This window comes from Cydia pomonella, chromosome 28 (assembly GCF_033807575.1).
Source record: "Cydia pomonella isolate Wapato2018A chromosome 28, ilCydPomo1, whole genome shotgun sequence".
Taxonomy (NCBI): Eukaryota; Metazoa; Arthropoda; class Insecta; order Lepidoptera; family Tortricidae; genus Cydia; species Cydia pomonella.
In genome coordinates, this window is record NC_084730.1 from 6,150,808 (window position 1) to 6,168,419 (window position 17,612).

General features: G+C 37.5%; 1 protein-coding gene across 1 annotated transcript in view; it reads right to left on the minus strand.

Moving 5' to 3' along the window:
• Positions 1-17,288, minus strand: part of LOC133532904 (neurofibromin) — a 105,419-nt gene extending 88,131 nt beyond the window's left edge. The window contains exons 1-11 of the mRNA XM_061871765.1: positions 17,004-17,288; positions 12,122-12,265; positions 10,883-11,069; positions 9,075-9,196; positions 7,133-7,232; positions 6,382-6,482; positions 5,917-6,066; positions 5,359-5,458; positions 4,061-4,203; positions 1,320-1,513; positions 128-236 (exon numbers count right to left, since the gene is read on the minus strand). Coding sequence (XP_061727749.1) covers positions 128-236; positions 1,320-1,513; positions 4,061-4,203; positions 5,359-5,458; positions 5,917-6,066; positions 6,382-6,482; positions 7,133-7,232; positions 9,075-9,196; positions 10,883-11,069; positions 12,122-12,265; positions 17,004-17,063 — 1,410 coding nt within the window. The 5' untranslated portion in view covers positions 17,064-17,288. The remainder of the gene's footprint in view (positions 1-127; positions 237-1,319; positions 1,514-4,060; positions 4,204-5,358; positions 5,459-5,916; positions 6,067-6,381; positions 6,483-7,132; positions 7,233-9,074; positions 9,197-10,882; positions 11,070-12,121; positions 12,266-17,003) is intronic.
• Positions 17,289-17,612: the final 324 nt, after the last annotated feature.

The following is a 17,612-nucleotide window of genomic DNA, read 5'->3' on the forward strand; positions in this document are numbered from 1 at the left end:
TTATGGCAATTCTGAGAAATTACGAGTTTCTGAGAAAAACCAAATTATAACTAACGAAAATGCGGACAAACAATACATTATGACTTAAACTTTTATGGGAAACATTAGAAATTCCATTATATCATACCTGTGTAGCTTTATTCAGTGTATCTGTGAACATCGCTCTAAGTTCGGCCGCTCGGGGGTAAAGCAGCTCTATTTGAGGCCACCACGGTAACCGTGGTTGTTTTATAATCCTGTAACAAAATGGTGCAAATTAAATGAATGCCATGGTTCTAGGTCCTCAATGACTGTAGGTATTTATAATTTATTTCTATATACACCGTATTTACAATATATCATTTGATATTTACCAGTCGCTTTTCGGTGAAGGAAAAACATCGTGAGGAAACCGGACTAATTCCAATAAGGCCTAGTTTATCCTCTGGGTTGGAAGGTCAGATTGCAGTCGCTCTCGTAAAAACTAGTACCTACGCCGATTCAATGGGGTTGGCCGGTCGAAGTATTAAACAGATGGCGCCATCATAGCTTGCCCTGTCAATCCCTAGAATTGTGTCAAATTCTTGTTTTTTTTTTTTTTTTTTGTGACCTGGATTCCAGTACTTTAAGCCAAATCTCATAGAACAAAACTTGAGACAGGGGCAAGCTATGATGGCGCCATCTATGCAAACCTTTGACAGTTGCCAACCCCATTCAGTAGTCAAGCGGAACCCAGGTTCCCATGAGCCGTGGCAAAATGCCGGGATAACGTGAGGTAGAAGAACATAAGGGATAGCGCCTGTGGGAAAAAATGCAGCCTTCGGGCGTTCTCGGCTCCGTTCGGCTCAGCGTTGCTACTACCAATTATTAGGGCTGGCAAAACTTGATATTCCTTTGCGTGCACAACCACAGATAAGATAATGACTTGAATTTTGACAACCCTAAAACCTAGAAAGCCATTGGAAAGGGACGACATAATTTGTCCCTGAATCGCTGTCAAACTTCCGTTTTGTAGGAAGTTTCGTTTCTGTAGGATAGTACTATTATTTTATTCTGTGATAGCGTCTTGACATTTTTCATAAGAAAGTTGTAACTTCTTAAAGTTATTTTCAGCATAATATTGCACATAAATAATAGATTAAAATAAATCTGACTAAAAACGTAAAGTTTAATACTAGATTATTATATATTAATACAGGAATAAAATAAAAATACCCCACAAACTCTTAGCACCTAGCCCAAACGTTCCAAATATGTCGGCTGATTTGCCACGTTGAATGGCTAAGGATATTTTGTTTGACCAGATATGAGTATGTTATGAGCGAAGACCTGAACCTTACCTGAGTAATGAGTTGACTATGACATAGTGGTACGAAATGTGCGTATTCAGGTTGAGGCACACTTTAATCATGTCATTCGTATGAGGCATGATGCGGAATAGGGACACGAAGCAGTCCGTCATCAGGTCCAGCTCTGAGTAGCCGGAGATCAGGTTCCCTCGCACGTAGGATTTTGAGGGGTTGAAGAGGAGAGACTGAAACAATACTTTGTTTGAACAAGGGGCCAGCAAAGATAAATATAAATAAATAAATATTCTAGGGTCATTTTTACACAAATTGACTTAGTCCCATGGTAAGTTCAAGTTGTGGGTACTCAGACAACGATATATATAATATACAAATACTTAAATACATTTTTTTTTAATACTACGTCGGTGGCAAACAAGCATACGGCCTGCCTGATGGTAAGCAGTCTCCGTAGCCTATGTACACCTGCAACTCCAGAGGAGTTACATGCGCGTTGCCGACCCTAACCCCACCCCCCTCGTTGAGCTCTGGCAACCTTACTCACCGGCAGGAACACAACACTATGAGTAGGAAAAAATAGAAAACATTCATGACTCAGGAACAAATATCTGTGCTCATCACACAAATACATGTCCTTACCGGGATTCGAATCCAGGACCATCGGCTTCATAGGCAGGGCCACGTTCATCGTCATCGTTTGCAGAAATCGAAATTTTACTAATTCAATATATTATTTACGTTAATCTTAGCGTTTCGTTATGGCATCTTGACTAAGTCCCCTGAAACTATCTTCACTGCCAACTAGCGACACGAAATAAGATATGTAAATATTTGTGGACAATCTTACAGAGATACAATATAGCCCCAAACTAAGCATAGCTAGGTATATGGATACTAGGTAACAGTGGCGGCGCGTCACAAATATTCGTAGGGAATCCGGAGCTAATTTTGCTTTCCTTTTCTCCATGAACCGGTCGTGAAAGTACTCAACAGGCTGAAATTAGACAAGCCGGTGGGAATCAAGTTCTTTGAACGATCCGCCACTGCTAGGTAAAGATATACATACTTAATAAACTTATATCGATATACTTATACAGATAAAACTTCCTGCAAAATTTTCTTTATCTACCAGTTAAGCTTATTTGAAGATTGTGAAACGCTTAAGCTCGCAAAGTAGCTTATTTAGGACTTTACTTGGACATTGTGAAACAGGCCCTTAGGTACATAGAAAATCCCCACAACTCAGGAACAAACATTCGTTATAAGCACACAAATAAATGCCCTTACCGGGATTCTAACCTCCAGCTTCGTACGAGCTCACTGCCTGCTAGGATAAAAGACCGACGCCGGTTTTTTTTTAATCAATCAATCAATCAATACTTTATTTGTTAGACATAGGTACATAGATGTGACAATTTAGTATTTATTAGTATCACTATGTCTTACCATCATTAGGTGTACAAATTTTGTTTTGTGTTGGTAATTTTAAGAATAAATTGCATGCTTAAATCTTACCTTATTCTAAACACTATATAAATTTTAGTATTGCATTAAATTAAATTACTGTATTGTCTCTTTTATATTCGTCAATAGAGTAATACGCTTTGTTTGATAAGAATGAAAAAAGACGTTTTTTAAAAATCTTATGTTTTCTGTATTTAAAATGGCATTGGGTAAAATATTGAAAATTTTTGAAGCCATTCCAAAAATACTTTTAGATAATAATGCCGTTTTAAATGAGATGGATGGATTTACATTCATGCAACAAAAATAGTCGGGATCCGTTTAAGGGCATAACTGGTATCGTGTTCTGATAAAATAACCGGACAAGTGCGAGTCAGCCACTCGCCCACCGAGGGTTCTGTACTTTTTAATATTTATTGTTATAGCGATAACAGAAATACATCATCTGTGAAAATTGCAACTGTCTATCACGGTTCATAAGATACAGCCTGGTGACAAATAGACGGACGGACAGTGGAGTCTTAGTAATAGGGTCCCGTTTTACCCTTTGGGTATGGAACCCTGAAAAGTAGAAGAAAAAATTTCCCATTGAATTTTTTTTTTCATTAAAAACATTTTTTTCTACTTTTTCCTAATCAGAACACGATATCAATTATGCCCTTAAACGGATATCTATGTTTTTTGTTACACCTGTATAAAAAAAGATACTTTTACATTTTGGTGCCGTGACCACGATATTTATATTGACGCGATTGTGGCTAATGCTGGATTCACATTTGTCTGACGTGTCGTGCATCATAGAAATGTGAACGCAACCATATTAAATGTATGAAACCGATTACCTTTCTGATGCATCACGACAACACAAGACACCACGACAGACAAATGTGTAGCCATTAAAACAAAAAATATTATATTGCTAATCCACGCAAATATAACGTGCTAGTCAATCAGTGCTCACCCGTTATACAAGTTATACTTACTTGAGTATTTTTACGTGTATGTTTACAATTAATGTTCCCATCCTCCCACCGCAAAAATAAATACGCAAATAAATATAACAACCCACCACCACGTGTTTCGCCTCTCTACGAGGCATCCTCAGGAGATGATGACGGTCCGAAGTCCGACGGCGACTCAGTTTTTGCTTTAATTAACATGGATTTCCGCAAAGTAACGCCTGATTCTATTCATTAAATGTGTAGCCGGCTTAATGCATTTTGTGAAAGGCCTGTGGCCAACAGTGTAATGAATACATACACCAATATACTCTTTTTTTGAGCAGTCGTGCAAAATTGATAAAGGCTCACCTTGAGATCATTAGTAACGGATTTCACAAGCACGAAAGTAACATTGCCGCTGTCAGCGATGTTCAGATACGTCGACGCCTTACACAGTTTGACACACGTCACAACCGCCGCTTCTGTCATCTGTTTAGAGTTGTTCTGTGGGCCTGGATAATGAAAATAGTATCATCATAATATTAAGAATTGTAAATTTAAAACGGCACTGACTATTTTTTTTTAATATGCCTGATGGTAAGCAGTCTCCGTAGCCTACGCCTGCAACTCCAGAGACGTTACATGCGCGTTGCCGACCCTAACAACCCTCCCTCGCCTCGCTGAGCTCTGGCAACCTGGCAGGAACACAACACTATGAGTAGGGTCTAGTGTTATTTGACTGCGGTTTTCTGTAAGGTGGAGGTACTTCCCCAGTTGGGCTCTGCTCTAGATCTGGAATGACATCCGCTGTGCTGTGCCCCACCACACTAAGCTAGACGACATTCACAATGCCCATACCTCTCTTAAACTGACAATTTTACCTACCCACAGGAAGAATCAAGATGTTAGTAGTCAACGTAAATGTGTTCCACCAAAGCGTTGAAACTGAGTCTATTTACGTGCCAGGTGATTTTGTGCAAAAAAAAAAAACATTGAGGAAAATTGTTTCAAACCTATTGCTTGATACTTAACTGAGTTATTTCCAGACATATAAGTTTTTGTGACAAAAACGAGTGCTTGAGAAAATGAAACATCGACAAATAATAACATCGATAAGTCAGCCATAGATTAATAATTAAAAGATGTAAAAGCTACTTCCTGTAATTTACCGGGAAATTTCAAGAATGCAAATCAATTACAAATCCGACCATAATTTCTTTTTTACATATATTAAGTATTTAAAAATAAAAACTCAAACTGTAGAATACAGTGTAAAAAAAATAAGAAAACTACCAATGGGTGTATCAAAGGAGATTTCGAACGTGTTGTGTATTTCGCGGTAGCTATCTTTTTGTACAATGTTAAAAATATCTATAACGCTAAGGTAACATCGATAATAGACATGCCGATATTTGATTTTGTCAATCACTTTATTTTCCCACAAAAACTTCTCTGTCTGGTTATTTCATTCATTTGGTTTATTTTTCAAAATTAACTTCTTAAAATGTGACAGTTCCGAAATATGTAAATCCGAAAGGAAAAAAATTGTGGCGGATAATTCCGTAAAAGGACTCTTATCCCAATAGAATATGAGTGATTTTTAAATGATTTTTGGGATAATCCAATTTCCGAAATCAGCCGAATATACGTTAGTATAAAAAACTTACTTAGCCCTCTCTTCACCGAGTCGATAAAATGTTTCTTCTTCGTATGTCGCGGACTGCACGGAGCACCGCTGTCTGCATTCACTATTTCTTCTAAGACTTTCTGCAAAATAATATTTTACTTTGTAAACATGCATAATTTAACCAGTTTTTACGATATTCCTTAAGATAAGGTCTCTGTTAAAAAAACAATCTTGTAATATGTCGAATTGTGTCGAAATATTTGATTTTTAACCCTATACTTATGGACATAGAGTTGAAATAATCTGTACGATAATCTAGAAAACGATTACCTACATTTTTTACAAACAATTTTTAACTTTATTCCTGTACTTACAGGGTTCAGATCCAATAACATGATCTGCTACTACCACATAGCCAATCTAGGTTTCTTGTTATCGGAGAAATCTTGTAAAATGACGACGCAAAATTCGATTATAAACCCTATTTTTATACACTTAGGGTTAAAAGTCAAAGCACGAACAAAGTGCACGAATCTTTAGAAAACGACAACCCATTTGGCTTCTTACAAGCGATTATACACTTTATTCAAATACTTACAGGGTTTAAAACTAATAACATGATCTGTAGAGGCCACATAGCGACCCTAGATTTCTTGTTATCGGAGAAGCAATCTTGTAAAATGTCGAAAAGAGTGTCACAGCATTTGCTGAGATCCTCGTTAGGCCGGCATTGGACTTCTGCGAATTCCTGAAAAAGAAAGACTTGTTCATATGATGGAACCTTGATAACAGCATTTTAGGCCAAATGCCAAAAAGTTCGAGTTAATGAGTTTTCGTCTTATAGAGTGTATTAACTTAGAAATATTCTTATACATCCTGGGCTCGAATAACCCGACAGATTTTAAAGGTATACTTGACCACATTTGAAAACTAAACACAAAGAATAAAAATGTTTTTTGTCGTCATTGACCAATAGTGAAACAGCTCTTTATGGCCTCAGGGATGAAAGGTTAAACTCTGTCGGGTTACTCGAGCAAGTCGAGCACACGGTGTATGTACTTACTTGGGGGTATGTATCCATCCAGTTCCATATTGCTTTTTCTAAAGACGATACCAAAACTATATGCGCTGATTTTCTTAATAACTTAAACTTTTGTATTGATTCTGAAAAGACAAGGATTAATCAGTAAATTATGTAGTTTTTACCTTTAACTTTTAACCCCATGTTAACCCTAAGCTTAACCTTAGCCAAATGAGTACGAAGGCTTGATTTCCCCCTACGCTGACGTCAGTTGAGCGTTAGTTCGTACGACCGACGTGGTATAAAAAAAATGCGGTCGTTACGGGATTAATGAAGTACCATCACGCTCTGCGATTGTTGAGCAATTTAGAGTCTTAGCCAAATTGGTCGTTCAATATTTACGATATGAAATGTCCCTAGCTAGAACGGCGGGTAAGTTTCATAATCCAGTTACCACAAAACGTATGTCACCCTACAACGCCATCTACTTCAGAGTAGTAGTAATAGTAAATTCTTTATTGTACAAAAATACTATTAAAAGTAACATACAATTAATAAGAAGTACAAAGGCGAACTTATTCCTTTGAGGGATATCTTAACTTAAATACATACATAATTTATACGAAACCTAAACATGTAGTACACAAAAAGAATTGGGACTTTGCACTACCTATTCTACGCATCCCAGTATTATTATGTCTACAATGTTAACTTCACACATAGGACGCTCTATAGATATTTAAAACGTAGAATGGACTTTACAGCGATTGTAATAAAGCCGATTTTGGCTTACCTGTGAGCAGCCGTATAAGCCGGAGAATGTCCACGTTGATGTGTTGTATTAAGTCTATATCTGTATAATCGGGGTTTTCTTCTGAGCTTGAAGCCAATTCCTGTAATAAAAGTAAAAAATTGTAAAAAACTAGAATAATTTACATAGTTTGTGTCATTCACGATGACGCGTAGATTTGTCAAATTTAACCTTTAATAACATCACCATACGACTCAAGGCACGCGTCTTCGTCATAAGTATGATGTAACGATATTAAGTGATAATGGATTTTTATCATTCAATTTGCTATCCGCGAGCGAAGCGTCTCCGTTCCGCAAAAATTCTTTCTGCTGTTCGGCTACTCATCTCTACAGGTCCATAATAATATTTCATACTGATTTTTCTGTCGATTCAGTTACAAAATAGCGGAATAAGCAAAACAAGCAGACAAATCGCCTGATGGTATGCGATTACCGTCGCCCGTGGACACCAGAGGGGTTATAAGTGCATTGCCGGTCTTTGAGATGGAACTGCACTCTTTTCTTGAAGGTTGGAAGGTCGTATCCATCCGGAAATACCCGCAGGTCCCGTTTTCCGGTTTTCACTTATATCTTGGAAACTTTGCGTCTTAGCGACATAACTTTTTTTATACTACGTCGATGGCAAACAAGCATACGGTCCGCCTAATGGTAAGCAGTCTCCGTAGCCTATGGACGCCTGCAACTCCAGAGGAGTTACATGCAATACTGCTTAAACAAGTAAGTATTCTTTATTGCACCAACAATTATACATTTTACATACATTTAAAACTACAAATAAATAAACAAAACGAAAGCTGATTAAATTTGTTACAAGTTTTATATAGTCAAGTTTTTCGATATCTTTTGTAGTTTTTGAGATATCCGCTCTTGAAAGTCTCAGTGGCCATGTCACTAAAACGCATAGTTTCCGAGGTATAATCGTAAAACCGTAAAATGGGACCTTCAACCCCCCCCCCCCCCCCCCCCCCCAAGGGTCAAGGGCTACGGCCGGGGACTTTTGATATGTTCACCTCCTAACTAGTCCAAACAAAGTTACGAATTCAAAAATTGTGTTCTAGGCATTTCAACTTTTCAACTTTTTTTGAACATTCGTTGCCTGGCCTATTAATACATTTTTCTACTCGTAGACTGTAATGATTGAATGAATATTTCGTATACCAAACTAGAATTGCGTACTTTTCATGTGGGCGCCACACTCAACTGAAATAAAAGAGTAGTTACGATACGCTGTAGTCAACTTAAAAAAAAATTACTAATCACGTGCCGCCGCGCACCCAAACAACGAAGGACGTTTGGGGGCTCGCGCGATTGTGTCTCTGTACTACATTTTTGTCTACTGAGATACTTACCAATTTTCACTACTTATTTAGGTTTTATGACTCATAGAAATATTTTATATATTTTTGATTACTCATACAAAAAATATTGTATACAATAGTGTTATTGTAGCCGCCGTGCAGGTCAGGATGTCGACGACTCAAATAAAACTTCGATTGATAATAAAGTGAAGTATAATCTTCCAAAAGGTACTGGTTTAGAAGGGTTCTTGCCAAAACGGTTCAATGTAGAAAAGTGGGTGTTGATAGTATGGAGGATGATGGAAGAGTGAATTGCAATATATGATCAGTACAAAAAGGTAGTTTAAATTTAGATGCTTCTAATTGGCCGCGATACAGAGTATGTGGAGCGCTCCTATTGGTGCGTTTAAAAAGCCTCCGAATACTAGCCGAGCCCGACGGCTGCGTTTAGCTACTGCATTGATTTTTATACAATAATAAGTTGCATTCGCAACAGTTATAATCAAGCATTTCAATCTCTTACCTTACTTAGGCAACTCAGCAAGCTTCGTTGCCTAAACACGGTACTCGACTGAAAAGCTCTCTATTATATCAGGATTGCATAAATTACTATATGAAACGTACCTGTAGCCGAGCACTGATCCTGTTGAACACCGCGTTGAAGAAGTTGAGACTGAGTGCGAACAACACTTTGCTCGCCAGCTGCCGCAGCAATGTGTTGCTGGTTGTGTTCTCGTTCCGCATGTCTGGACACGCAGTAACAAGATTAATACTATTAATCTTGTTGTGCCCGCTCGGTCTTTAAAAAGAGCGCTCCGATCTCGGTCAATCGGTCAAACGAACTAGTTCGCTCTTTTAGGTCCTTTAGTTCCTTTAGTTCAGGAGCAAATCTCGAGATCTGAATGAGTATGACTAGGTTATATCTTGCTCTCGCTCGCAAATAAACAGAGCGACAGCGTGAGAGAGCGAATTTCTTGACCTTGACTCATTCCGATCATTCGCTCCCGACCGATTTGTTACTTGGTACTGAGGGCCTACCGCGACGCTACACGTTCGACGTGTTGCCTCTCTGTCGCACTTGTAAATTCGTACGTAAGTGTGACAGGGAGGCAACCCGTCGAACGTGGTTCGCGGTAGGCCCGCTGACATACCGACTACTGAACTAAAGGACCGAGACCGATTAAGAGCGCTTAAGATGAACTAGTTCCTTTCGGTCTGTGGTGGGATTTCATTCCTTTTAGTTCTTCGGTCCTGACCGACTCACGCCTAATTAATAGTTCGTGTCCACGATGATGGGCAGATTTGTCAAATATAACCTTTAATAACATGACATTACGATTCAAGGCATACGTCTTCGTGAATGACACGATCTATAATCAGGAATCAAGTTGATGATGGGGGAAAGGGGGTAGAATGTTCCTACATAAAACTTAACGTATGTTACCGCCACCAATCATGCGACATTACAAAATACAAACACAAATCCTCTTTATTGCACAACCTCTGAAAAAAAATGTACACGGAAACACATAAAATACATGAAGATAGAGGTAAACAAACACGCTACAGAGCGATCTCTTCCAGACAACCTTTAGGTAGTGGAGCAATGAAACTTAAATTAACTGATAATGAAACTTAATTATTATTTTAAGAGAAACTTTGGAGTATTTTTGATTTTTTTTTACACTTCGTCGGTGGCAAACAAGCATACGGCCCGCCTGATGGTAAGCAGTCTCCGTAGCCTATGTACGCCTGCAACTCCAGAGGAGATGCGCGTTGCCGACCCTAAACCCCCCCTCGTTGAGGTTTAGCAACCTTATTCACCGACAGGAAAACAACACTATTTTTCATTTACTTATACTTTCAGGATCAATTATGCAAACAAATACTATTTTCACGCTATTACATAAAGATTGACCAGGTTCGATTGCCGGTTATGTATGAGGGATTAAAAAAAGATTGAATGTCATTATTATTAAATTTATAATCGAAGCCATGTTTCCTAAGAAAAGATGTGGCTATCTCTCATAGTTTCTGACTTCTCCATAACCGTTTTGGATTGATCACCCTGTGATATATGATACAACTCAACCAGTTGTTTTAGGGCCTACGCTAGCTGACGCGGACGCCCGCCGCGTGCGCACGCACGCGGGTGCTATTTGTAGGTGAAAACCGCCGCACGCGTCCGCTTCAGTTAGCGTTGCTCATACTATTTTTCGTTAACCCGCTAGTCCGCTCCGTGCACCCGCGCCAGCTAGCGGAGGTCCTTAAAGACAGCTAGCCAGGAAGTTTCGAGACACCGAGCGTGGCGAGTGTTTTTTTAGAAGACATTATATAAAACGACGAGCCAGCCGAAGTTGGCTAGTCTAGTTAGGATCTGTAATAAGGATCTCGAGTGCGGTATTATTAAGTTTTTTTTTATAGTAACTTACCAATAAATTGACAGACCTCCCTCAGTAGTATCTTCACGTTCATGGCCTCATCAAATTTGGTGGTGTCTTTAGGCTGCGAACTGAGGCATATTTCCAGCGTGTCCAAAACTATGACCAGACTGTCGCTATAGCTCTTCTCCAGCTCCGTGTGTGGTCGGTTCACACCCGAAGATATGGTTGGTTGGTACTGTTGACAGACAATTGCAAATAAGTTGAGAATACATTTAAAAGTGGAAAAATTACTGCCTTGGGTAATAACACAGCCAGGACATAACACACTAAACAAACACCTACACAATATGAGTAAAACCGACAGCCCCATGTGCAGAGCGTGCACGGAAGAAGAGGAAACAACAAAACTCATTCTTCTAGACTGCAAACAGGTAGAAGTATACAGGAGCAAATACCTAGGGACTCCGTGCACACTAAGGGAGGCAGTTAGCAATTATAAAATTCGTGGAGGAGCTGGGGTGGTTAGAGTAGCGCTGCCTCGTTACACGCAAAATAGGCACAATGGTTGTCGACTGTCATATTAGCCACTGGGCCGTGTGTCAGATGCAGGCTTTATAATAGAGAAATTAAAACGATATTACTACCTACTATTTACAAAATAAATACTAAATAATATACTATGAAATCATAAACTTTGTATGATATACTCACATAAATATCTACATATAATGCTACTGTGAAACATCATTATAATAAATAATAAAAATTATTTATTTTCAGATTCCTCAGATCCATAGATTGTTAGTTACAAGACACTTTGAAATACGAGCATAGCGAAGACGTACCCGCTCGTTGACTCGGTGCAGGATCTTGGTGAGATCGGCAATGACGAGTGAGAAGCGATGCCTGCTGATTTGTACGAGGCAGGCTTTGCTCCTCGTTTTTATAGTGTTGCGAGGGATTACATGAAATATGAGGGTAGCGAGAACGTACCAGCTCGTTGACTCGGTGCAGGATCTTGGTGAAATCGGCAAGGACGAGTGAGAAGCGATGCCTGCTGATTTGTACGAGGCAGGCTTTGCTCCTCGTTATTATAGTGCTGTGAGGGATTATATGAAATATGAGCGTGAACGTACCAGCTCGTTGACTCGCTGCAGGATTTTGGTGAGATTGGCAAGGACGAGTGAGAACCGATGCCAGCTGATTTGTACGAGGCAGGCTTTGGTGCTTGTCATTATTACAGTGTTGCGAGGGATTATATGTAATATGAGCGTAGCGAGAACGTACCAGCTCGTTGACTCGCTGCAGGATTTTGGTGAGACCGGCGATGACAAGCGAGAAGCGATGCCTGCTGATTTGTACGAGGCAGGCTTTGCATTGCTCCTCGTTTATTCGGGAGTGGAGGTTCTGTGCACCGGTTTTGTATGGCAGCTGGGGAGAAAATAAAATGTGACATTATACAGATAATAATAAGTGTAAATATAGAATAAAACCATATTTACGATCATTTTATCTTCTTTGCCATCGTAGTATGAAAAAAAGGTAGACTCCACAGGTAACAATATATCACTTACATATATCGTAATCTGACACCGTTGAGTAACTACAAAAATCCCCTCTTGGGCTTCCCTGCTATAAGTATAATCACAATTTTTATGGCAATTAATTACAAATAGAAATAGACCATAATAACAACTACAGGTAAAAGTAGTTGGAATCTATTGGCTCTGATGATTATATGAGTGTAAACTAACCATTCATATTTTCGTGGAAAATTTATAATTACTTGAAATAATAGCTATCTGTAAGTAAAAAGTATTAATCAACATTTTATTATTTACTATAGGTATATTAGATATAAGTAGGCATCGTTGTTTTTATCGCATGGTAAGACTAATAGCGAGCTATGGAGTCGACATTAGCAATAAAATTCAATTCCTATTCATACATACACATACTCATTCATCTATTTAGTATGTGTTTTTATTTTTATAACCAAGAACTAGAACTTTGACGAGTTATATACTACGCTTTAATTTTGTCTTTGAATATATAAATATTACAAATAAGAATAATTACTATTTTTTGTATCGATTATATTACGAAATTTCTTAAAAAAAAAACAATATCTTATACCTTTAAACGAGCAATTCTTGTATATATATATATATATATTTCCAAAAACCCCCATATACCAAATTTCAGCGAAATCGTTAGAGCCGATTCCGAGATCACAGAAATATATATATATATATTTCTGTGATCTCGGAATCGGCTCTAACGATTTCGCTGAAATTTGGTATATGGGGGTTTTTGTGGGTATACAATCGATCTAGATTAGTCTTATGTTTGGGAAAACGCGTGTTTTCGAGTTTTCAAGCGTTTTTCTTTCGACGCAGAATATGGTCGCTAATTTCGTGTTACCGGCCACTGTCCGTCTGGTCCAGCGGGTTAAGACGCGGACGGCTAGAAACGAGTGTTACGGGTTCGAATCTCGCCCGGTGACTAACTTTTTTTTTATATGTTCAAGTTCATATATAATTTTTTAATTTTTATTGTTATAGACAAGTTTAGTTTAGTAAAAAATTGTAGTTTAGATTATCACCTATACACCACCATATTACAATAAATAGTTATAACCGAGCAACGCTCGGTCGCCCAGGTACTGTTTATTAAAAGAGGTAAAAATAATATGAATGTAAATTAATCAATAGGTAAAAATGGTCATTATTTTATAATTAGTAATATTTATGTCCTGAAAGGATTGTTTTAAGGTAAATGCCTCGATATAAGTATACAGAAATTGCAGAACTTATACTTTTTTACAAGCTTTCATTTAACTTGCAATGTACCTATGTTTGTACGGGTCAAATCTTGCAAGTTAAATTTTACCCACTTCCTGGTTTCCAATGAAGCTGAAAATTTGCATACACATGCAAGTCGGGTGACAAAGCAATATTATGGCACCATCGAGCTGATCTAATGATGGAGACACGAGGTTACCATAGGAACTCTGTGATAAAACAACGCAACCTAATTGTGTTTGAAATTTTTAGAATTGTCGCAATGAGTATTAGTTGCCTGTGGAAAGAAAAGTACAGTCAGAGATAAAAGCTTGTATCAAAATTTTTATTTTTTGCCTAAAATTTATTACAGTGGAATCCATTTATTATGACTCCGCTTATACTGACCAATCGCTTACTACGACGTAATTACTGTTAAAATTCTTTGTAACAAAGTCAGATAAAATGACTTCGCTTATAGTGACCGGTTTTTTTTATTTATTTAGCCTAGTAATACAAAGGTATTACAAAGAATCCCATTGTTGGGCAAAGGCCTCCCCCATCTTATGCCAATTCCGTTTGTCAGTAGCCTGTCTGTTCCATGTTAATCCCGCGAAGTCAGCCAGCTCGTCACGCCGTCGGGTGTTCGGTCGTTTCTGAGCTCTTGTAGTATTGATGGTACCAATCGGTTACTATGACCTATAAATCCTATTTTCGTGAAATTCGGCTTGGTTATACTGACCAGGGCTTGGTACCGGCTTTTTTTAAAAACCCCGAAATAGCCCAATATTTGTAATTACTTTATGCTCTTCACGTAGGACTGAATCATTTATTTAAGTAACATATCGTTTTTTTTTTTATACTACGTCGGTGGCAAACAAGCATACGGCCCGCCTGATGGTAAGCAGTATCCGTAGCCTATGTACGCCTGCAACTCCAGAGGAGTTACATGCGCGTTGCCGACCCTAACCCCCTCCCACCCCTCGTTGAGCTCTGGCAACCTTACTCACCGGCAGGAACACAACACTATGAGTAGGGGTCGTATTATTAAATTGTCCCATTAAAAAATTTCAAAGAACGAAAAAGAATGAATGAATATTTATTGCATGTCACATAACAATTTATGTAATGTGACATGCAATAAATATTCATTCATTCATTCATTCATTCATTCATTCATTCATTCAAAGAACGTAATAATACCGGTATTTTTTGTATGAAGAAAAAACCAGTTCCGTGCCTTCGTACTGACACATTCGTTGGTTTTTGTGGCCGTCACCATGTCTTTCCCTGTGAGGATGATTGGTGCGTTTGTGGCGTGTAAGTTATTCTAATTTTGATTCTCAGTGACAAGTTAATAATGATCATCAGGGAACGTACTTTTCATGCCGTTGACGCAAAAGTGACGTAATTTATCATACAGTGAGTTTTTTTACAGTCCAGACGCGATTTATTGTGAGAGTCAGAATGGCGGGTGTACTGTTTTTTGATGATAACTTTACGTACCGTAAGGTACAATTTTTTTAATGGAGGTACTAAATAGTACAAATTAGGTACAAAAATATGGTATGCTTTTCAATTATTTTTATTTAGGTACACCCGCCATTCTGACTTTCACGATTTATTTATTTAGTATAAAAAAAAATTGACACTTGGAGGGACTTTACACCTCCAAATCTTATTAGTATTAGTACTCTGACATTGGGGACCTTTTACATCTCCAGATTTAATGTATTTTTAACCATAGAGACTGTACATCTCTATTGTATTGTAGTAATTATTTATTTTAATATTATTATAATGTAATGTTTACCCAGGTATTGGCTGTTGTATTTATAAATGTTGTTATGTATTTTTCATGTCACTATAAATGTTGTATTGACTTGTAAAAGAGCCATTGAGGCCTACTTACAGAATAAATTTTTGAATTTTGAATTTTTTGAATTTTACTACACTACAAATTTACATACCTTACTTATTGATGGCTAGAAAAATAAGTACTTGTTATGTGAAATATGCTATTAAAAATCAAAAATAATTATTAAAAAAATTATTTAATAAATTAATAATCTATTATTTAGTTGAGTGACAATAAGATGAAAGTCAGTTCTGCTGTCCATCGCTTATTGTTGTAGCGTGCTACATGGCCAGCCCATCGCCATTTCGAAAGTAGATAGAAGTGTAGTGCGTTAATTAATCTTGCCTTTTCCCGTATGGATTGGCTTCTTATTTTGTGAATTTTCCTTATTTTTAGAAGGCTTCTCTCCATCGCTTTCTGACAGTTAGCTAGTTTTGTTTTTATTCTGTTGTTGTAGGTCAACGTTTGACATCCATATGCTAGAGTCGGTAGAGTGCATGTGTCCATTATTGTTTTTTTAGGTTGATATGACTGATGATAAGCAATATTTTAAACCAACAAAATTTTATTCTGATCCAATTCACTCTGTGATCCAATTCCCCTCGGTCTACCCTATCTAAATTGTCTTGTTTGTGGCTAGGTATAAAAATATTTCTAATTCTATTTTATTTATATATTTATAAAGCATCTCTGGTTATAATTCAACTTACTACACATTACTATAACAAGCCAATTTAAGATAATTAATTAATTATAAAAAATAAAGTTTGAGATAAATTTAATTAATTTTTCAATAATTATTAAGATACAAAGTCAATACATTAAAGTGTCTGACAATTATTTTGAACTACTTATTTCTTAGAGGATTTAACAACCAGAGTCTCCAGAGCTTAGCCCTCTGTCGAAAACCTCGGCCAACAGGCAGGTCCAAACAGATTGTGCATACACGCGGGGCATTTTACTCACGCACAAACAGGCCAGTGTAGACGTGCCTCGGCCGAGGCGGCACATGCGTTTTCCTCTCCTGAGCACGCTCCCTCGGCCGAGGCACGTCTACATTGGTCATAGTATTGTAAGGACTGACATTTATCTGTTATGGCTATTTGTATGTTACGTACAAATAGCCATACATTTGACGTGCCCCTCTCCCGCAAGGCGTCTCCAGTTGATAAATCCTCCAAGAGTAATGTTGTTGTAGTAACCAACAATATGTTTCAGAACATAAATCATTGGTCATATCTGTATATTGTAAAATATTATTTCTAAGCATAAATAGCTGTACAGCTCTATATATCAGTAAAGACGAATTTAGACGAGGTTTCACCTGATGCGTATTATGAAAAACAAATATGTTTATACTACGTATATTTATAAACCGTTAAGAGTCCCGAAGGCAAAAGGGCAATGACTCGAAACCGATGCAAGCAATCTTCAACGAGAACTTATACATTTCAACAAAAATGTACGCAAAATATACCGAAAGGGTGGGTCTCATTCATGTCTTAAGAACAATAAAGATTCTACTCACTTGCTCTTCGAATCTGGCTATTAGCGAATTCGCCCATTCTCCAGGTTTTTGTGTTCCCATTTTGTGTAAATAAATGTATACTTTTATGTAAATAATTCATAAACAACGCGTATTTCAAGGGATTCCATACTTGACTAGGAATTACGATTTGTATTGAATTTGGCCTGGGCTTGTGACAGCAGGATAGAAGATGGAATGTTTGTGAGATAGAAAAAGATAGCAATATAATAAAAATCGCTGAAATTGGGGTAGCCATGTAGATTTGCAAAAATATATGAATAACAGAACATCATCTGAGGTTTGTTTCAAAATGCAAGACTATACGAAACGAGTATTCATCCTTTACTTTGATTTAATTTAACTGAAATATGTATAGGTGCTGTGGAATTGTATAAAAAAAAGTATTATATATAGTATAACTAATGCATTTTACGATTTTATTGTGTTACAAAAAGAATCTTAATTGTACGGATAAATATTGATGCATACTGGCAGCACTAAAATGCTGCTGTCAAATTTAGGATCAATAGAAATTACGTGTATAAAGATAGCTTTGATTTCTATCGTTACAACTGTATAAATATTTGATAAAGATAAAAGATTTTTTAG